General features: G+C 45.1%; 1 protein-coding gene across 3 annotated transcripts in view; it reads left to right on the top strand.

The window, feature by feature from the left end:
* Positions 1-1807: 1807 nt before the first annotated feature.
* The window catches only part of C1QTNF3 (C1q and TNF related 3), a 138119-nt gene continuing 117162 nt past the window's right edge, over positions 1808-22764 (top strand). Inside the window, exons 1-2 of one of the 3 annotated variants that reach the window (XM_063960634.1) lie at positions 1808-2112; positions 20872-20980. In XM_063960634.1, the coding sequence (XP_063816704.1) occupies positions 1882-2112; positions 20872-20980 (340 nt within the window). In that variant the 5' untranslated portion in view covers positions 1808-1881. Of the gene's footprint in view, positions 2149-20871; positions 20981-22764 lie in introns of all 3 variants that reach the window. The other 2 variants (XM_063960626.1, XM_063960643.1) reach the window with 2 other exon arrangements.

Below are 22764 nucleotides of genomic sequence, written 5' to 3'. Positions count from 1 at the left end.
CCGGCGGGCGAACCAGCGGAGGTGAAGGGGGGAGTGAAGTTTCTTCCCTACCCCCGTCACCCGGCTCCATAGCACTGCATGCTAATATGGACGAGATTGCCCATATTGGCCTGCATGTATAAGCGACGGGGCACCAACGATGAACGAGCGCGGGGCAGCGCATCGTTCATCGTTGGTACCTACACACTGAGGAATATGAACGAGTTCTCATTCATTAATAAACGAGAACGTTCATATCGTTCAGTGTTATCTTCCAGTGTGTAGGGCCCACTAGATATTGGAACCTGGCATCTCAGATTCACATTGCTGTGCATTTGTTTTACACTTGCAGTTCCATGTTTCACCACTGTCTGTTGTTCAGTGCTATTGTGCAGCCTGCTGCAAAAGTCTGTTGCTTTATGGGGGTCATTCCGAGTTGATCGCTCGCTAGCTACTTTTTGCAGCCGTGCAAACACATAGTTGCCGCCCACAGAAGAGTGTATTTTCGCTTTGCAAGTGTACGAACGCCTGTGCAGCCGAGCAAGACGAAAACGTTTTTGCAGTTTCTGAGTAGCCCAGAACTTACTCAGCCCTTGCGATCACTTCAGTCCTTTTGGTCCCAGAATTGACGTCAGACACCCGCCCTGCAAACGCTTGGACACGCCTGCGTTTCTCCAAACACTCCCTGAAAATGGTCAGTTGCCACCCACAAACGCCCTCTTCCTGTCAATCTCCTTGCGATCGGCTGTGCGAATGGATTCTTCGTTAAATCCATCGCCCAGCAACGATCTGCTTTGTACCTGTACGACGTAACCTGTTCGCTGTGCTGCGAAAACCGTCAGCGAGCGATCAACTCGGAATGACCTCCTATGTTCGCTTGCAGTTAAGTAAAGTGAAAGCAGCATGCTGGTCTCAGCTCCTGGTCTCCATGTCTGTCTGTGTCAATGAGCACTTACACGGACACTACAAGCAGCACTCACCACTTCGCTGAGTCGCCACTGGTGCTAAACCTGCTGCTTTACACCAAATCCATTGCAACAAAAATATTAGTTTGACTTGTTTTGCGTTTCTATAAATGTATTTCTTTTCATTTACGTATAGTACAACGAGATGCTGAATAGCACAATATAAGGATCTCCCAAGTATGTCTTTTGTGGCTATTACAATAATAATAATAATAATAATAATAATAATAATTGAATTTCTGTTTAACAAATGTCAACGTGCTGAGTTGGCCAAGTTATTTGGCATAGATTTTGACCCTTACACACATGCCAACGATTAGTGTTATTGCGTTACACCAACCTGTCATTTCAGACAGATAAATCATTCAGTATCCTCCAAGTTTAGGCAGAAAAAAAAGAAAATAGACAAAAAAAAAGTAAAAAGAAAAAAAGGCAAAGCACATTTTTAGATATAATGCTGATTGTAACATAAAAAAAGGTTCTGACGGCATTTATAAACCAGTTTATTATTTTGCATATGATGAGAAACACATATGTGAATTTCTTGGCTGGGATAAACTCTGCTTTGTTCCAAGCTATACCCAGCAGGACCATGTCTAACGAGGGGCAACAATCGATTCGTTCCATGGCCAAATTTCTCGTCATATTTTTTTTTTTCTACACCTGGAGCCAAAGAAGATGAAAAAATAATAAAAAAAGTCTGGAAAGGTGTGACCCATAAATATACTAAATTCTAGCCATGGCAATATGCTATATGAGCATTAAAATCAATTTCTCTGCTCATAGTCGAGGGGTGACTAATATTTTCCTTGAGACATGGCTGATGTTGCAGTTAAGGCTTTGTTCCCAGCTGCCTCCAGTATAAAGCTTGGTAAACGCACATTTTTCAAGAGCTTCTTGAGCAGGCTGCATCTCTCTGCCTGGATTCGGCGTCTATATGGCTTCCCAGCGACTTCACATCTGGTGGCTGCTGGCTTTTTGTACGCTGCCATTTTGCCTCTGCCAAGATGAACACACGGAGGTGAGGAGAAGATTTAATAAACCGGTGGCCAAGGTAGTTGGGAGCCGCCACCAAAAGACGGGCCATAGAGTGGTAGGAGAACAGAATCTCCTGATTGAGGCGATTTCCCTTAATACCACTGCACAAAAGGTGTTGATGAAACCAGAGGTAGATGATCTAGAACAGACTTCACACAGAGTCCAGGTACTCTGCATTCATCTTCTCTGTGTCCTACGTATTCTGGAGAATGATCGCAGACAGCGTTACAGTTTAATGCAAGTTTCAGAACTGTTAGGGGGTATATTTACTAAGGTGAGGGTTTATAGCAGTGGAGATGTTGCCCATAGCAACCAATCAGGTTCTACTTCTCATTTATCTAGCACCTTCTAGAAGATAATAGCTAGAACCTGATTGGTTGCTGTGGACATCATCTCCAGTTCTATAAACCCGCACCTTAGTAAATTGGCCCCTGAAGAATGTAAAAATGTGCTGTTTTGTTTCATTCATACAGTAGCTTATTCCGTGACATTCCAATGTATTTTGATGGCGCTGTTATGTTATTGATGATAGTTGGTTACAGTATCTGAGTCCTGTCTTCCTTGCTCATAGGGATTTTTGAACAATTACCTCACAGTTCAGACGTGTGGTGCTCATGACTCAGCTGGCTCAGTGTGTATAGGCTCCTGTCATTGCTTTATTGCATTTGGAACACACACGTAAGCATGACACGGTTTGCGTGGATTGCAGACGGCTCATTGTCACAAGACTGTTTCATGTTATACATTCATGGGATGCCTGTCTGTGTGGGCAGTTCTGCAGTTGTTGTATTTTATTAATTGGTCAGATCAACTTATTTATGTGAAGTATCTTATTACTATTAGGATGTTGTAATCCTCAGAGGTGGCACTACCGCCACTGCAACCAGTGCGTTGCACTGGGGCCCGCCTCTGTCCAGGGGCCCATAGCATGTAATGAGTCAAACTGACTCATTACATGCCGCTGTGTGCTGCGGGCAACCGCTGCCCGCAGCACACAGCCGCCCAGAGAGGAGAGGAGCGCACTGCAGCGGCACAGGGGAAAAGGAGGAGGAGGGAGGTGGAGGAGGGAGCCACAGCAGCGCTTTGTTACTGGTTGAGGCGCTGCTGCTGCTGTCCCTCTGCTTCACTATAGGCTGTCTTCCGAGAACAGCCTATAGTGAAGCAGAGGGGCAGCAGCAGCAGCGCCACCACCAATGACACAGCGCTGCTGCGGCTCCCTCCTCCACCTCCCTCCTCCTCCTTCTCTCCTGCCCGGGAAACGTCAGAAGCTGCACCGAGGAGCCTGAACCAGCGGAGAGGGTAAGTATAATTCTTTTCTTTCTTTCTTTCTTTCTTTCTTTCTTTCTTTCTTTCTTTCTTTCTTTCTTTCTTTCTTTCTTTCTTCTGTCTGCCGCAATGTGTAAAAAGGGGGAATCTGCCTGCCGCAATGTGTAAAAATGGGGAATGTGCCTGCCGTAATGTGTAAAAAGGGGGAATCTGCCTGATGTAATGTGTAAAAAGGGGGAATCTGCCTGATGTAATGTGTAAAAAGGGGGAATCTTTGCCGTAATGTGTAAAAAGGGGGAATCTTTGCCGCAATGTGTAAAAAGGGTGAATCTGCCTGACGCAGTGTGTAAAAAGGGGGAATCTGCCTGCCGCAATGTGTAAAAAGGGGGAATCTGCCTGCCGTAATGTGTAAAAAGGGCACGCTGTCTACCGTAATGTGTAAAAAGGGGACGCTGTCTGCCGTTATGTGTAAAAAGGGCACGCTGTCTGCCGTTATGTGTAAAAAGTGTACGCTGTCTGCCGTTATGTGTAAAAAGTGTACGCTGTCTGCCGCTATGTTTAACAAGGGCACGCTATCTGCCATTATGTGTAAAAAGTGTACGTTGTCTGCCGCTATGTGTAACAAGGGCACGCTGTCTGCCGTTATGTGTAATAAGGGGACGCTGTCTGCCGTTATGTGTAAAGAGTGCACGCTGTCTGCCGTAATGTGTAAAAAGGGGGATGCTGTCTGCCGTAATGTGTAAAAAGGGGACGCTGTCTGCCGTAATGTGTAAAAAGAGGAATCTGTCCGCCGTAAGGTGTAAAAGGGTCTCTACCTGGTGTAGTGGTGCTACTGTGCGGCGTAATTTGAATAATGGAGACTAATGTGCACCTTTTTATGAATTGGTATTATTTTGTGGCCACACCCCTTCCCCACGAAGCCACGCCACTATGTATTTTTGCTAGCGCGCCTACGGCGTGCACTGCCCCTGTTTTGCATGCAGGGGTGGGGTTCCAATGCCGTTTCTTGCACACAGTGCTAAAATGTCTAGTTACGGCACTGTTGCTAGGTATCCATTTCTCTGGCCCTGAGCATGTCCCCCTCACCAGATCCTCTCCAGGGGTGAGGGGGTGGACTTGGATGGGATGGGGGGCCCAAAGCATTTTGTCGCACCTGGGCCCACTGCTCGCTAGTTCCGCCACTGGTAATCCTTGTTATTATGGTGAATAATTTGGGGGTCTATTTACCATAGACCGTATTTTTGCAGAACTACTTAACATTACTGTAAGTATCGCTGCATACAGCAGTGATACGGAATATTTTACTGCTGCACTTTAACAACATGGGGGGAGTTGTATCAAAACTTTGGAAAGAGATAAAGTGGAGAGATAAAGTACCAGTCAAACAGCTCCTAACTGCCATTTTACAGGCTGTGTTTAAAAAATTACAGCTAGGAGCTGATTAGTTGGTACTATGGGGCCGATGTACTAAGCTGTGGAGATTGATAAAGTGCAGAGAGATAAAGCACCAACCAATCAGCTCTTAACTGTCATGACAGTTAGGAGCTGATTGGCTGGTACTTTATCCCTCTCCACCATCCCTCTCCGAGACTTAGTACTAGTGATGTGCACCGGACATTTTTCGGGTTTTGTGTTTTGGTTTTGGATTCGGTTCCGCGGCCGTGTTTTGGATTCGGACGCGTTTTGGCAAAACCTCACCAAATTTTTTTTGTCGGATTCGGGTGTGTTTTGGATTCGGGTGTTTTTTTCAAAAAACCCTAAAAAACAGCTTAAATCATAGAATTTGGGGGTCATTTGGATCCCATAGTATTATTAACCTCAATAACCATAATTTCCACTCATTTCCAGTCTATTCTGAACACCTCACACCTCACAATATTATTTTTAGTCCTAAAATTTGCACCGAGGTCGCTGGATGGCTAAGCTAAGCGACACAAGTGGCCGACACAAACACCTGGCCCATCTAGGAGTGGCACTGCAGTGTCAGACAGGATGGCACTTCAAAAAAATTGTCCCCAAACAGCACATGATGCAAAGAAAAAAAGAGGCGCACCAAGGTCGCTGTGTGACTAAGCTTAGTGACACAAGTGGCCGACACAAACACCTGGCCCATCTAGGAGTGGCACTGCAGTGTCAGACAGGATGGCACTTCCAAAAAATTGTCCCCAAACAGCACATGATGCGAAGAAAAATGAAAGAAAAAAGAGGTACAAGATGGAATTGTCCTTGGGCCCTCCCACCCACCCTTAGGTTGTATAAACAGGACATGCACACTTTAACGAACCCATCATTTCAGCGACAGGGTCTGCCACACGACTGTGACTGAAATGACTGGTAGGTTTGGGCCCCCACCAAAAAAGAAGTAATCAATCTCTCCTTGCACAAACTGGCTCTACAGAGGCAAGATGTCCTCCTCATAATCATCATCCTCCAATTCCTCACCCCTTTCACTGTGTACATCCCCCTCCTCACAGATTATTAATTCGTCCTCACTGGAATCCACCATCTCAGATCCCTGTGTACTTTCTGGAGGCAATTGCTGGTGAATGTCTCCACGGAGGAATTGATTATAATTCATTTTGATGAACATCATCTTCTCCACATTTTCTGGAAGTAACCTCGTACGCCGATTGCTGACAAGTTGAGCGGCTGCACTAAACACTCTTTCGGAGTACACACTGGAGGGAGGGCAATTTAGGTAGAATAAAGCCAGTTTGTGCAAGGGCCTCCAAATTGCCTCTTTTTCCTGCCAGTATACATACGGACTGTCTGACGTGCCTACTTGGATGCGGTCACTCATGTAATCCTCCACCATTCTTTCAATGGTGAGAGAATCATATGCAGTGACAGTAGACGACATGTCAGTAATCGTTGGCAGGTCCTTCAGTCCGGACCAGATGTCAGCACTCGCTCCAGACTGCCCTGCATCACCGCCAGCGGGTGGGTTCGGAATTCTTAGCCTTTTCCTTGCACCCCCAGTTGCAGGAGAATGTGAAGGAGGAGATGTTGACGGGTCACGTTCCGCTTGACTTGACAATTTTCTCACCAGCAGGTCTTTGAACCTCTGCAGACTTGTGTCTGCCGGAAAGAGAGATACAACGTAGGTTTTAAATCTAGGATCGAGCACGGTGGCCAAAATGTAGTGCTCTGATTTCAACAGATTGACCACCCGTGAATCCTGGTTAAGCGAATTAAGGGCTCCATCCACAAGTCCTACATGCCTAGCGGAATCGCTCTGTTTTAGCTCCTCCTTCAATGTCTCCAGCTTCTTCTGCAAAAGCCTGATGAGGGGAATGACCTGACTCAGGCTGGCAGTGTCTGAACTGACTTCACGTGTGGCAAGTTCAAAGGGTTGCAGAACTTTGCACAACGTTGAAATCATTCTCCACTGCGCTTGAGTCAGGTGCATTCCCCCTCCTTTGCCTATATCGTGGGCAGATGTATAGGCTTGAATGGCCTTTTGCTGCTCCTCCATCCTCTGAAGCATATAGAGGGTTGAATTCCACCTCGTTACCACCTCTTGCTTCAGATGATGGCAGGGCAGGTTCAGGATTGTTTGGTGGTGCTCCAGTCTTCTGTACGCGGTGGCTGAATGCCGAAAGTGGCCCGCAATTCTTCGGGCCACCGACAGCATCTCTTGCATGCCCCTGTCGTTTTTTAAATAATTCTGCACCACCAAATTCAATGTATGTGCAAAACATGGGACGTGCTGGAATTTGCCCAGATGTAATGCACGCACAATATTGCTGGCGTTGTCCGATGTCACAAATCCCCAGGAGAGTCCAATTGGGGTAAGCCATTTTGCGATGATGTTCCTCAGTTCCCGTAAGAGGTTGTCAGCTGTGTGCCTTTTATGGAAAGCGGTGATACAAAGCGTAGCCTGCCTAGGAACGAGTTGGCGTTTACGAGATGCTGCTACTGGTGCCGCCGCTGCTGTTCTTGCTGCGGGAGGCAATACATCTACCCAGTGGGCTGTCACAGTCATATAGCCCTGAGTCTGCCCTGCTCCACTTGTCCACATGTCCGTGGTTAAGTGGACATTGGGTACAACTGCATTTTTTAGGACACTGGTGACTCTTTTTCTGAGGTCTGTGTACATTTTCGGTATCGCCTGCCTAGAGAAATGGAACCTAGATGGTATTTGGTACCGGGGACACAGTACCTCAATCAAGTCTCTAGTTGCCTCTGAATTAACGGTGGATACCGGAACCACGTTTCTCACCGCCCAGGCTGCAAAGGCCTGAGTTATCTGCTTTGCAGCAGGATGACTGCTGTGATATTTCATCTTCCTCGCAAAGGACTATTGGACAGTCAATTGCTTACTGGAAGGAGTACAAGTGGTCTTCCGACTTCCCCTCTGGGATGACGATCGACTCCCAGCAGCAACAACAGCAGCGTCAGCAGCAGTAGGCGTTACACTCAAGGATGCATCGGAGGAATCCCAGGCAGGAGAGGACTCGTCAGACTTGCCAGTGACATGGCCAGCAGGACTATTGGCTTTCCTGGGTAAGGAGGAAATTGACACTGAGGGAGTTGGTGGTGTGGTTTGCAGGAGCTTGGTTACAAGAGGAAGGGATTTAGTGGTCAGTGGACTGCTTCCGCTGTCATCCAAAGTTTTTGAACTTGTCACTGACTTATGATGAATGCGCTGCGTATAAGGGAGGATGTTCCGAGGTGGTTAACGTCCTTACCCCTACTTATTACAGCTTGACAAAGGTAACACACGGCTTGACACCTGTTGTCCGCATTTGTGTTGAAATAATTCCACACCGAAGAGCTGATTTTTTTTGTATTTTGACCAGGCATGTCAATGGCCATATTCGTCCCACGGACAACAGGTGTCTCCCCGGGTGCCTGACTTAAACAAACCACCTCACCATCAGAATCCTCCTTGTCAATTTCCTCCCCAGCGCCAGCAACACCCATATCCTCATCCTGGTGTACTTCAACAGTGACATCTTCAATTTGACTATCAGGAACTGGACTGCGGGTGCTCCTTCCAGCACTTGCAGAGGGCGTGCAAATGGTGGAAGGCGCAAGCTCTTCCCGTCCAGTGTTGGGAAGGTCAGGCATCGCCACCGACACAATTAGACTCTCCTTGGGGATTTGTGATTTAGAAGAACGCACAGTTCTTTGCTGTGCTTTTGCCAGCTTAAGTCTTTTCTTTTTTCTAGCGAGAGGATGAGTGCTTCCATCCTCATGTGAATCTGAACCACTAGCCATGAACATAGGCCAGGGCCTCAGCCGTTCCTTGCCACTCCGTGTCGTAAATGGCATATTGGCAAGTTTACGCTTCTCATCAGACGCTTTCAATTTTGATTTTTGGGTCATTTTACTGAACTTTTGTTTTTTGGATTTTACATGCTCTCTACTATGACATTGGGCATCGGCCTTGGCAGACGACGTTGATGGCATTTCATTGTCTCGGCCATGACTAGTGGCAGCAGCTTCAGCACGAGGTGGAAGTGGATCTTGATCTTTCCCTATTTTAACCTCCACATTTTTGTTCTCCATTTTTGAATGTGTGGAATTATATGCTAGTATCAATAGCAATGGCCTACTACTATATATACTGCGCACAACTAAAATGCACCACAGGTATAGAATGTAGATGGATAGTATACTTAATGACGACACAGAGGTAGGTACAGCAGTGGCCTTCCGTACCGTACTGCTATATATACTGGTGGTCACTGTGTCAGCAAACTGCAAAACTAAAATGCACCACAGGTATAGAATGTAGATGGATAGTATACTTAATGACAACACAGAGGTAGGTACAGCAGTGGCCTTCCGTACCGTACTGCTATATATAGTATACTGGTGGTCACTGTGTCAGCAAACTGCAAAACTAAAATGCACCACAGGTATAGAATGTAGATTGATAGTATACTTAATGACGACAAAGAGGTAGGTACAGCAGTGGCCTTCCGTACCGTACTGATATATATACTGGTGGTCACTGTGTCAGCAAACTGCAAAACTAAAATGCACCACAGGTATAGAATGAAGATGGATAGTATACTTAATGACGACACAGAGGTAGGTACAGCAGTGGCCTTCCGTACCGTACTGCTATATATAGTGTACTGGTGGTCACTGTGTCAGCAAACTGCAAAACTAAAATGCACCACAGGTATAGAATGTAGATGGATAGTATACTTAATGACGACACAGAGGTAGGTACAGCAGTGGCCTTCCGTACCGTACTGCTATATATACTGGTGGTCACTGTGTCAGCAAACTGCAAAACTAAAATGCACCACAGGTATAGAATGTAGATGGATAGTATACTTAATGACGACACAGAGGTAGGTACAGCAGTGGCCTTCCGTACCGTACTGCTATATATACTGGTGGTCACTGTGTCAGCAAACTGCAAAACTAAAATGCACCACAGGTATAGAATGTAGATGGATAGTATACTTAATGACGACACAGAGGTAGGTACAGCAGTGGCCTTCCGTACCGTACTGCTATATATAGTATACTGGTGGTCACTGTGTCAGCAAACTGCAATACTAAAATGCACCACAGGTGTAGAATGTAGATGGATAGTATACTTAATGACGACACAGAGGTAGGTACAGCAGTGGCCTTCCGTACCGTACTGCTATATATAGTATACTGGTGGTCACTGTGTCAGCAAACTGCAAAACTAAAATGCACCACAGGTATAGAATGTAGATGGATAGTATACTTAATGACGACACAGAGGTAGGTACAGCAGTGGCCTTCCATACCGTACTGCTATATATACTGGTGGTCACTGTGTCAGCAAACTGCAAAACTAAAATGCACCACAGGTATAGAATGTAGATGGATAGTATACTTAATGACGACACAGAGGTAGGTACAGCAGTGGCCTTCCGTACCGTACTGCTATAGAGACCTGCCTTTCGAAAAAGACACCCTGCTGGTGTTGAAACGCGTTAAGGATACAGGCTTTGCATCTCAAGGATCAACACCGCTGTTTTGCTTTTTATCCACATACAACCGTGCATGGGAGCCCGGTTTCAACCACTGCAGTCAGGAACATTGGTACTGCAACCATTATCACCACAGCCCCAGCCGTCTTTTTCAAGTTGAGACGGTAGCAGCTACAGGTGCCGTTCCCCCCTGGCCCGGCGCAGACCGGTGCACGAAGCTCACACCGAGAGTTTGATATACCTAAGACGGGCAGTTTGCTGGCCGGGTACATCAGAGCCCATCTTCTCAGCAACCCCGGAATTGCCAGCTAACATCCTCCGTTTGCAAGCACGGAGGTACCGGAGGTGGTGTGGATCGGTGGGGACGGCTCATCAGGACTCCCCGCACGGTGCGGCATCAATTGCACCCGCAGAGGCTCTGGTGTGTGTCTCTGTCCAGATAACGAGACAACACCCGGGAGCAGGGACCGAAGAAGCTCCTGCCCAGCGGCAATTGTGCATAAAAATTCAATTTTTTACATCAGCCGCTCACTGCTATGAATCTGTGACATATGCAACTCTAATTAACACACAGCCATGAGTGATCCTTGTTTAGAACAATTATTTATAAATTTTTTTATATCTTTGTGCACATATTGAACCCAGTACGTTTAATGACCTTCCAGGTGTTAATAATAATTAATTATATGCAAATAAGAATATTCACTACTGATGTTTCTATTACAATTTGAATACGGAGCTACAATACAGTGCATATTTATATTATTGTGATATTTTAATATTGTTTCATACCCCCAGGAGGTTGTTGTAATTTTTTTATATACATTTTACACAAATAAATGTTTTCAATTTTCTGATCGTCAAGCGCCACTTGTTATTTGTATATATAGATGGATAGTATACTTAATGATGACACAGAGGTAGGTACAGCAGTGGCCTTTCGTACCGTACTGCTATATATAGTATACTGGTGGTCACTGTGTCAGCAAACTGCAAAACTAAAATGCACCACAGGTATAGAATGTAGATGGATAGTATACTTAATGACGACACAGAGGTAGGTACAGCAGTGGCCTTCCGTACCGTACTGCTATATATAGTATACTGGTGGTCACTGTGTCAGCAAACTGCAAAACTAAAATGCACCACAGGTATAGAATGTAGATGGATAGTATACTTAATGACGACACAGAGGTAGGTACAGCAGTGGCCTTCCGTACCGTACTGCTATATATAGTATACTGGTGGTCACTGTGTCAGCAAACTGCAAAACTAAAATGCACCACAGGTATAGAATGTAGATGGATAGTATACTTAATGACGACACAGAGGTAGGTACAGCAGTGGCCTTCCGTACCGTACTGCTATATATACTGGTGGTCACTGTGTCAGCAAACTGCAAAACTAAAATGCACCACAGGTATAGAATGTAGATGGATAGTATACTTAATGACGACACAGAGGTAGGTACAGCAGTGGCCTTCCGTACCGTACTGCTATATATACTGGTGGTCACTGTGTCAGCAAACTGCACAACTGAAATGCACCACAGGTATAGAATCTAGATGGATAGTATACTTGATGACACAGAGGTAGGTACAGCAGTGGCCTACTGTACCGTAATGCTATATATTATATACTGGTGGTCACTGGTCAGCAAAACTCTGCACTGTACTCCTCCTATATAATATTATACTGGTGGTCCCCAGTCCCCACAATAAAGCAGCACACTGAGCACAGATATGGAGTGTTTTTCAGGCAGACAACGTATACTGGTGGTCACTGTCAGCAAAACTCTGCACTGTACTCCTGCTATATAATACAGCTGCTCCCCAGTCCCCACAATTAAGCAGTGTGAGCACAGATATATGCAGCACACTGAGCACAGATAAGGAGCGTTTTTTTCAGGCAGAGAACGGATAAAACTGGTGGTCACTAATCAGCAAAACTCTGCACTGTACTCCTCCTATATTATACAGCTGCTCCCCAGTCCTCCCCACAATTAAGCAATAAAGCACAATCAAGTTCAACAATAACGGAGAGGACGCCAGCCACGTCCTCTCCCTAACATTTCCAATGCACGAGTGAAAATGGCGGCGACGCGCGGCTGCTTATATAGAATCCGAATCTCGCGAGAATCCGACAGCGGGATGATGACGTTCGGGCGCGCTCAAGTTAACCGAGCCATACGGGAGAATCCGAGTATGGCTCGGACTCGTGTAAAAAGGGTGATGTTCGGGGGGGTTTGGTTTCCGAGAAACCGAACCCGCTCATCACTACTTAGTACATCTCCTCCTCACTCACTCATCACATCATTGACCAACTAAGCTATTTCCCAGGCCAGTAAACTTAAGCATAAGGAACCCACCGACAACAGGTGGCACTAAGCTTATGGCAATTATGATTTTACTAGGGGTGTAGCCTTTCTGTGAAATATTATTCTGCCTGGATTTCTCCATTAGAAGATAAGATCATCATCATTAACTAAAACTTGCCATTTCTTCCATCTGTTTCTATTCTCTTACAACGCCCACGTTTCTATTCCATGAACATTTACAAATGAGAAAAAGTCTTAAACGCACAGATGATTCAGCAGCACACAGTCATCATGAAAAGTATTTGTATTGCTGCACTGAACAACAGAATAATTAGCAGCGCACATTGTGGCTGATTCTGAGCAAGACGCAGCAGGGAGGCATCATACTATCGGAGGTAGTGGGAGGCATGTTTTCTTATCTGTCCATACGAGTCGCACGCGCATGTGACCCAATTTTGTGTATGTGTAGCAGAAATGTGTGTGTGTGTGTGGTGGGGGGGGGGAGATAACCAGTACCAGATTAAGGTACACATGGGCCTGGAGCTGAAATTTAGGAAGGGCCTATTGTGTGCCTTGGCAGGAGGTGTGACTAGTGATGTGGGGGTGTGACCAGTGTAGTGTGGGTGTGGTCTAAATAGGGGGGTCTGTCCTATGCCATGTGAGTGACACAGTCACCACTTACTGACAGACACTACTTACTGACACACCCAACACAAAACTTACTGACACACACACACACCACAAAACTTACTGACACAGACACCACTTACTGACAGACACTTACTAACACACACACTCACGACATAAAACTTATTGACACAGACACCACTTACTGATAGATATTACTTACTGACACACACGCACAACACAGATAAACTTACTGACACAGACACTACTTACTGACAAACGAAAAGAGAAAAATTTCCAGCGCTTCACTTTGTATAAACCCAATAAAACTTTTGTTATAGACAGATTTTATGAATATATTCTTTTTATTGTTGTCACAAATTATAAACACTTTGACAGATAAAAAATAGTATTATAAAATTTTTCTACTTGTGATCACAAGAAAGCATTTATTTATAAGAATGCTTAGTGCAAATTTTAACCCACATGGACAATACACATACACATACATACATTTAGACACATATATCTATTTGTGGTAACTGTTTCTAAATCAGAGGGAGTTGACACACTTTGTAGCGGTTTACTCTACTCCCCTGTGTTATGGAATGTTTCCTACTTTCAAATGTCACTTTTTGTTGGTTTGATTTGATGTCAGTTTCCTACTTCACAGTCTATTGATATGCAAGTTCAGGGGATGTGTCCCGCATTAATCAGGTATCAGTTCAAAGTTTTAATTGCTGCTCCGCAAATGCAATTGATTTTAGTCTGCCGGCAGACTTAGACGTTCGCTTACCGCGTTGTCCTCCTCCTTGGTCCTGGGCTCCCCGTTTACGGTGTCCGGCGTTTCGCCTGTCCAGGCTTCGTCAGGATAGTCGAGATCTCGACTATCCTGACGAAGCCTGGACAGGCGAAACGCGTAGATCGTAGAGAGCACGGACCATCGCTGAACCCGCAAGTCCTCACCGGACGCCGGACACCGGTGGCGGTGTTTTACAGTGTGGCGGGGGTATGGCGTACTTGCGGACACATTCCTTAACGGTACGCCGTACCGGAGCGTCCCGGCACACTTGCAGGACTGACTGAGACACACACAACGCAAAACATACTGACACAGACACCAATTACTGACAGACACTACTTACTGATACACACACACAATGCAAAACTTACTGACACAGACACCACTTACTGACAGGCACTACTTACTGACTGACACACACACACACACACACACACTTACTGACATAGACACCACTTACATAGGAGACCTCAGGACCTGGTGTGGGCTGCTACGCACATGGTTTTGCATGTCCCCTCAGCTCTGACATCCATGGACCCAGCTCTCCTAAAAGACAGCAGCCTCCTGCAGCAGGAATGGTATGCTGCAGCATAAGCATTTATGTTTTGATGGGCAAGGGGGCAGAGCCTCGGGTTGCAAGGGGTGGGGCTTCGGACGGGCACAGTGGCGGATCCTCAGTACAGGGAAGGCAGTTTCATCATTCCGTGGTGGGGTGCCGGTGGTCAGGACACAGGCTAACCAGTTTGTGGTTGGGGTGAATGAGCAGCCGGAGGTGAGTGAGCTGCTGTATGTGGTGACAGGAAATAGTTTTTTTCCTGTCAGCACTGGCTGCCTGCACTGCAGGGAACTCTGTGGGCCTATTTTCAATGGGGGGCAGCTCCATTTGCCCCATTGTTAATCTGGCCATGGGGTTAACACATATAAAGTTAAAACATACATGTAATGTTGTATGTAATATATGTGCTGTCTGCCTTACCCCAGGCGCTGCTGCAACCGGGATGCAGCATTCAGCTTCACTTCTCCTTTCTAAGCCTAGTGGTCTAGGCTGCAGCCCACCGGCATCACCCACCACTGGTTATATCATTATAACACTCTGCTTTCTTACCCTTTATTACAGAAGGAAGTGTTTAAAGAATCATGCTACAGGTTTAATGGGCCTGATTTAGGTTTGTAAGCAAAAAAGGACACAACTGGGCAAAACTATGTTGCACTGCAGGTGGGTCAGATGTAACATGTGCAGAGAGAGTTAGATTTGGGTGTGTTATATTGTTTCTATGCAGGGTAAATATTGTTTGCTTTTGCATGTAGCCTACAAATGTTAGACAGCTTTATTTTTACACTGCAATTTAGATTTCAGTTTGAACACACCCCACCCAAATATAACTCTCTCTGCACATGTTACATCAGGTGTGGTATGGAGGGTCGACAGTAACTAGGTCGATAGGGTCTGTAGGTCAACAGGGTGTCTAGGTCGACAGGTCAAAAGGTCGACATGAGTTTTTTATGGGGAGTTTTGTGCTGTTTTCTCCGTACAGTAACTGTGAACCCCAATTAGTGCACCATGTCCCCTCGCATGGCTCGCTTCACTCGCCATGCTTCGAGCAAGGTGCCTCGCTCCGCTACCACTGCGCTCTGCACAGGTTACTGTTCCCAGTCGTAGTCCGCGTGGATCGTTAAGTATGAGAAAGTTCAAAAAAAAAAGAAAAAAATTGTGAAAAACTCATGTCGACCTTTTGACCTGTCGACCTACAACACGGCAACCTAGAGACCCAGACGACCAATAGTGGTTGACCTAGTTACTGTCGACCTAGAGACCGGATCCCGTTATATCTGCCACACCTGCAGTGCAACATGGTTTTGCCCAAAAAGGAAAGCTTTTTGCTTTCCTTACAATCCTGAATCTGGCCCACTACTACTTCTAGGTGTTATATTATGTACTGTACTTCGTGAGTCTTTCCCTGAGAATAGAAAGAAAACAGACAGTTGCTGCTTCTTATTACTGAGAGGAATGATTAATTATGAGCTCAAATTTTCTTGAACACTGAAGTATCTAGAGAAGTCTTCATTTGATACTTTAACCATTTAACTAATATTTTTTCCAAAAAACACTCAGAAATTGTCATATTTTTATGATTGAAATAGGTTAAGAATATTTAAAGTATATCCAGAATTATTTTCTAAAAAGATAAAAGTTTATAAATAAACGACAGTACAAACATTGATGGGCGCATCGGGGGCAATTGTGACTGAAGTTTCCCAGCTCCGGATCCTACTGCAGCCTCCGGGGGCTTCACAGGGGAGGAGAGGCGAGGCTGCTTTTTTGACATTTCCCCAGCGGCTACTATGTCTGCAGCTGTTTGGTAAGGGGCTACTGCCGGGCTGATCGAAGGGCAGCACAGAAGACATAGAGGGTGGAGGGAACCAGGAAGCAGAGGGAACTGAGGTTCCTCTGAGAGCGGCAACTGCAGGAAGAGTCTCTTCCTGCAGCCGCTCAGAGAGCTTTCTGACAGGTCGCATCAGATGCTACCATGTCAGGGAAAGTACAGTCTGGTGTGGTTGCATCTGATGAGACTATGCCAGGCAAGTGGTTAAAAACGTGTTGCTTTGCAAAGATTTTAAGTCACTCATAGCCGACAAAACTTATTTAAACTTCTACACGCCTGATGGAGAATCCCAGAAAATGAAAAAACTACTAATAAGGGAAGCAAAAAAACCCTGTAGCTGTTATTTTACTTCACATCCCATGATTACTTTCTAGTTCTATCGCTATAAAATATATTTAATGACATTAATTTACAAAGCGACCATAACTGATAAACTGGTCAATTTGAAAACAAAAATAAGCACTGAGACAGAGCCGGCCATAGGCATAGGCAAACTAGGCAATTACCTAGGGCATTTGATATGCCTAGGGGCATCAGCAGCTTCTACTGATTAAAATGATATGCAGCATGCCTATATTCTGTATGTAGCATTTCATATGCAGATACAGTCACAGTCTCACACAGTATATAGGCATGCTGCATATCATTTTAATCAGCAGAATCTGCTTGTGCATCCTAGCCACATAGCAATGCAAATAAGATGCATTTTCATAAAACAAAGGTGCCCAACGTTAGCATTGAGGCAAGATTTATGAGGACACATCTGTATCCAAGCAGGGGCAGAGGTCACAGTGTTAGTGGCAGTGTGAGTGCTGTGTGCATGTGAGTGGGTTAGTTGTGCAGTAGTGTTCGGAATATGTGTATAGGGGCACTAATAATGTGCAGCAAATGTGTAGGGGGCACTATGTGTGTCATTATGTGTATAAGGACATTAATAATGTGCTGCATATGTGTAAGGAACTTTATTTGTAAAGGGCATTAATAAAGGTTGTCATGATGTGTAAGGTGCATTATGTTTATAAGGACATTAATAATGTGTAAGGGGCATTACTGTGTGGCATTATGTGTATAAGGTGCTCTACTATGTGGCGTTGCATATAGAAAGGGCACTACTGTGTCGTCTAATATGAATAAAGAACAATAGGGTGTAGTGTAATGTGAATAAGGAGCAAGTCAGTGTGATGTAATGTGAATAAGGGGCTCTACTGTGAGGAGTAATGTTTATAAGGTAAAGTAATACAACTGTGGGATGTAATATGAATTATGGACACTATCGCATGATCAAATGTGAATAAAGTTGCAGTACTGTGTGGCGTAATTGGAATTGGGGTTACTATTGTGTGGACATGCCCCTTGCCAGCAAAAACACACCCCTTTTTGGTCTGTGCGCCAAATGTGCGAACTGTTCCTATTTAAAATATAGGGGTTACAAACACCAAAATAAGGACTGCTATGGGTGAGGGGTGATGGTGCTGGGAAAGAGGTGCAAGGTCAGAGGCGGAACCAGCGGTGGTGCTAGGGGGCACCAGCCAAAATCTTGCCTAGGGCATCATATTGGTTAGGGCCGGCTCTGCACTGAGACAAACATTTCCTGGGAGAGGTTTAATAGATAACTTCACCCTTTAAAATGTAACTCAAAAAGAATAAAAAAATAAATAAATAAAAAGTAAAGAACAAAATAGATGGAAAAATCAGAATAGGCATTCAGTATAAGTGCTTCTTGGTAACCCATTACAGTTATGGGGTCGAATGGTATGAAAGAGGCTGAAAATCCTTCCATTAAGAAACAGCTATTAATAACTGAGAACACAGATAAGTAGCATTGTGGGTTCTCCTTCAATAAAAATACATGGTGTGCGGATGACATAAAGCATTTCCAGTGGCATTTCATAGCCTGTGAGTCACCCAGTAATTACTCCTCAAGCCAACGACTGCTATTCTTAAAACATTAGCTATTTGGAAGTAAAACTGGTACTGAACATGCAGCTAATTGGGCAATGTGGCCCATCTGATCACAGAGAGTCTGACAGATTTATAAGTACAGTTGAGCGGTCCATATTCCTTGGAATCCGTACCACTCCAAATGTAGAGGATGCGAGATGCGGATCGGGTGTTCCTACCAGACTCAGATCCCACACCAAGGCTGAACGTCAACGGCGTCGGATTCTTGCGGGTCTTGGATTATATGGTGCCACGGTCTGGACTCGGTGCCATTTTAGTCTAATGCACGCTGCTGTTTGCTGCGCAGTACTCGGCTGAACTGGCTGTGCTATATGGGGGCACGTTGCATGCTATATTATACTCTACTATACTGGCTGTGCTCTGTCCAGAGTCTCACAAGCAGCTGTGCTGTATAGTGACTGTATATAGGGGCACACTGCACGCTGCTGTATGCTGCACTATACTCTGCTGTATTGGCTGTGCTGTGTCCAGAGTCTCACAAGTGGCTGTGCTCTGTATAGTGACTATATAGGAATCACACTGCACGCCGCTGTATGCTGCACTATACTCTGCTGTATTGGCTGTGCTGTGTCCAGAGTCTCACAAGTGGCTGTGCTATATAGTGACTATATAGGAATCACACTGCACGCCGCTGTATGCTGCACTATACTCTGCTGTATTGGCTGTGCTGTGTCCAGAGTCTCACAAGTGGCTGTGCTCTGTATAGTGACTATATAGGAATCTCACTGCACGCTGCTGTATGCTGCACTATACTCTGCTGTATTGGTTGTGCTGTGTCCAGAGTCTCACAAGTGGCTGTGCTCTGTATAGTGACTATATAGGAATCACACTGCACGCCGCTGTATGCTGTGCTGTACTCTGATGTACATTTTACTGTTTGGTGCTCTTTACCCTAGTGCGCTTTGTTCACATGCATCTATAAGCCCTGTGATCCATGCAAGTTGAACCAAGCTACCCAGTGCTCTTCCCCTGGCTTCTGACTACTGCAATTTTTATCTGACTTGATGACTGACTTGATATGAGACATCGATGGCTTAACATCAATGCTGCCATCAATGCTACCATCAACACACAATCATCAATAAACTGCCTACTGCCCTACAGAATGTAAGCATACACCTATACATAATGTGTGCAGGGCGTGAGGTGCACCCACACTGCACACTCTGCAATCACAATATACTTACCTGTCTGTGGCTTGCACTTTAAACATCTGGAAAATGGCGTGGGTGTCATTTTCTCTGAGATCTGCCCACGTACAGAAGATAAATCAATGGGAACATGGTAGGCACGCCGTGTCCCTGGAGATCTGCACATATGCAGCAGACTCAAGCACAGTGCCAGATTCTACTTGGTGCATGCGCTAATGAGAGGGGGAGGGGGGGGGGCGAGAACCTACACACGGGCGCCCTACTTTCTTGAACCACCTCTGACTGTAAGCTTACGAGCAGGGCCCTCTTACCTCTTTGTCTGTTCTCACCCAGCCTAGTTTTATTACTGATTTGTTCCCATTTGTAAAGATCAACAGAATATACTGGCACTATATAAATAAATATAAATAAGTAATAAACAGTGTCAGAAACACAGCGGCTACGGTGCTAATTATTGATGTTTTTGGTTTGGTGTTTTTCAGTGAAGTATATCAAAGTCTTTCCATACTGTAAATTTCTATTGGTGCCATTTCTTTTTAAAAAACATGGTTAAAAAACATCAGAATTGATAGAAAACACTGATCATTTATGAAGCGAAAACAGTGTGGCCTGAAGCATGTTTCATTGTGAGCACAATCAGCTCCTAACTGTCATTTGTTCAAACACAGCCTGTAACATGGCAGTTAGGAGCTAATTGGCTGGCACTTTATCTCTCTCCACTTTATCCCTCTCTAAAGCTTAGTACATCTGCCCCAGTGACTAACAGAAAAAAAAATACTTCTTCAGTGATCTCCAGTGCAACTCATAGAGCAGCCATTTCTGTGCATTAACCGGAAACACGGAAGAGATGTTGCACTTTGTCCAGTCAGGGGTCTATTCATGGGGTGTAGTACGGTATGCCGACAGCCGGGCTCCCAGCGACCAGCATACGGCGCCGAAATCCCGACCGCCGGCATACCGACAGCGTGGCAAGCACAAATGAGCCCCTTGCGGGCTCGCTGCGCTCGCCACGCTATTTATTCTCCCTCCAGGGGGGTAGTGGACCCCCAAGAGGGAGAAAAAGTGTTGGTGTGCCGGCTGTCGGGATTCCGGTGCCGGTATACTGTGCGCCGGGATCCCGACAGCCGGCAAACCGAAGACCACCCCTATTTATGAAGCAGTGAAAAGTGTGGAGAAGTGAGCCAGTGGAGAAGTTGCCCATGGCAACCAATCAGCATTGAGGTAACATTTATAATTTGCATACTGTACAGTTGTACGGAGCCGCTGATTGGTTGCCATGGGCAACTTCTCCACAGGCTTACTTCTCCACACTTTTCACTGCTTCATGAATAGACTTCTCAGTGTTGCGGCATACTATTCTCACTTTCATTAGATAGGCCTGTTTGATTTTGCAATACATGTACAGTAATGTCCACTATTTGGAGAGTGACAATGACTATTATGTTCTTCAGACACCACAACAACCAGACTGTAATAGCTGCTGCAGAGGGGATTCTGGATATAGATATCATCCCCCAATTCCTGGACCTCCTGGTTTGCCCGGACCATCCGGTATCCCAGGTAATTATGAGATACAGTAGTGCATTTAATTTAATGACTTAATCAGATATGTGAACACTGTATTCTAACAACATGGTAACTGCAATACAGAACGACTGTAACCGATCTAAAGTAAAAGTCTAGCAGTAGAGACCTAACACATTAATATGTGTAGCCCCAGTGTATCACTACAGGTTTGCAAATGCCAGGGAATTACAGAAAGGTACTTTGCCAGGAGGCAACATGGAGGAAGAGAAACAGGCCTGAGTAATGGAACAAGAAACTGATTAGTTGCTATGGGCAACATCTCCACTTCTAAAAAACCATGCTTTTGTAAATATACCCCCTCAATCTCTGATGATACCTGGAAGTGTCTACATTTAATTTGATTTAAAAAAATGGTGAGTTATAATTGTGGGAAAACGTTACAGTTAGGGACTATGGGGGTTTAAAAAACCTTAGAGAGTAAAAAAAGTGGAGAAATTGTCCATGGCAACCAATCAGCTTGTAGCTAGCATTTATCTGGCACAGGCTATAAAATGACAAGCTGATTGGTTGCTATGGACAACTTTTCCACTTTCTCTCTTGAAGGTTTGATATTTGTCCCCCTATGGGGCGTATTCATTTAGTGCCGGTTCTTTCGTCCAGGCGAAAAACTGCAGTTTTCGTCTGTTTATACAGTAGCTCGAATTTACATTCGACCTATTCAATGCCCGTGCCGTTGTTTAGACTGGAGGAAAAAAACGTCACGGACAAAAACCACGTAGATTGGCGAATTTGCCGCAGATCCACATGTTTTGGCGAATTTGCGGGTGCTTTCGCCCATTTTTGGGTCCATTTTCGCCCATGCCGATTCGTCCTTCCCAAAAAATGAAAAGGCATGAGCCAAAAGTGACTTCAAAATGGGCGAAAACGCCCGCAATTGAATACACTAATGTCGAATTAGTGCTGTTTTTTTGGCCAACCAAAGAAAACGGCACTAAATGAATATGCCACTGTGTGTGAAATAATGACTAGTGATCAGTGAGGTGCGCTGAGGCTAGGGAGGTACTGACTAGTATCACTGACAAATATACACACACATATATGCACCAGCCCTACTTGCACAGATCTCCATCATCACACAGATCCCTCACACACACCAATCTCCCCTTAGCACAGTAAATTCCCCCGAGCACAAAAGATTCCCCAATCCCAGCATAGTAACCAGGTGCCAGCTGATTCACAAACACCCAGATAGTGTCCTGTTGTCCACAGCGGACCCTCCTCATCTTCCCTGTTTCATGTGTCTCCTCTGTACAGGCTTGCCAACTTTCAGGCTGTTCCCTCCGGGAGAGAGCAGCCAAGTCGTCTAAACAGGTGGTGGGGCTATGAAAAAAGAGGGGTGGCTCTGAAAAAGTGGGCTGCCCAAGGGTGTGGAGTTGCATTTGTGTCATTGCTGGCATTACAAAGGAGGGGGTGGGGCTACAATGATGTGATTCACCGCAAATTGTGTCATCGGCATCCCCAGACCACCCACCTTGACAAGCAGTGTGGGTGGCTGTTTAATCCTCCTGAATTGCCCTCCTGGATTTGAATTTTGCCAATTCGGCTGATGGCAACTATTCAATTCAAATATGTTCCTTAATCGGTAGGTTTAGTAAAATTCATAGTCTGTATTTCATTGTGCTCTATGTAAATTGTCACATCTAAAAAATAAAAATAAAAAACACTGCTCTCAAAGGTGAGTTCAATATTTAAAATATTAGACTTAAGATACACATAAAGTTCCTTTAAAAGCTCAAAACTACTTCTTCAAATAAAAA

The sequence above is a fragment of the Pseudophryne corroboree genome, chromosome 1 (genome assembly GCF_028390025.1).
Source record: "Pseudophryne corroboree isolate aPseCor3 chromosome 1, aPseCor3.hap2, whole genome shotgun sequence".
Classification (NCBI taxonomy): Eukaryota; Metazoa; Chordata; class Amphibia; order Anura; family Myobatrachidae; genus Pseudophryne; species Pseudophryne corroboree.
Note: the sequence above shows the minus strand (reverse complement) of the source record. Positions and strands in the feature narration are given on the sequence as shown.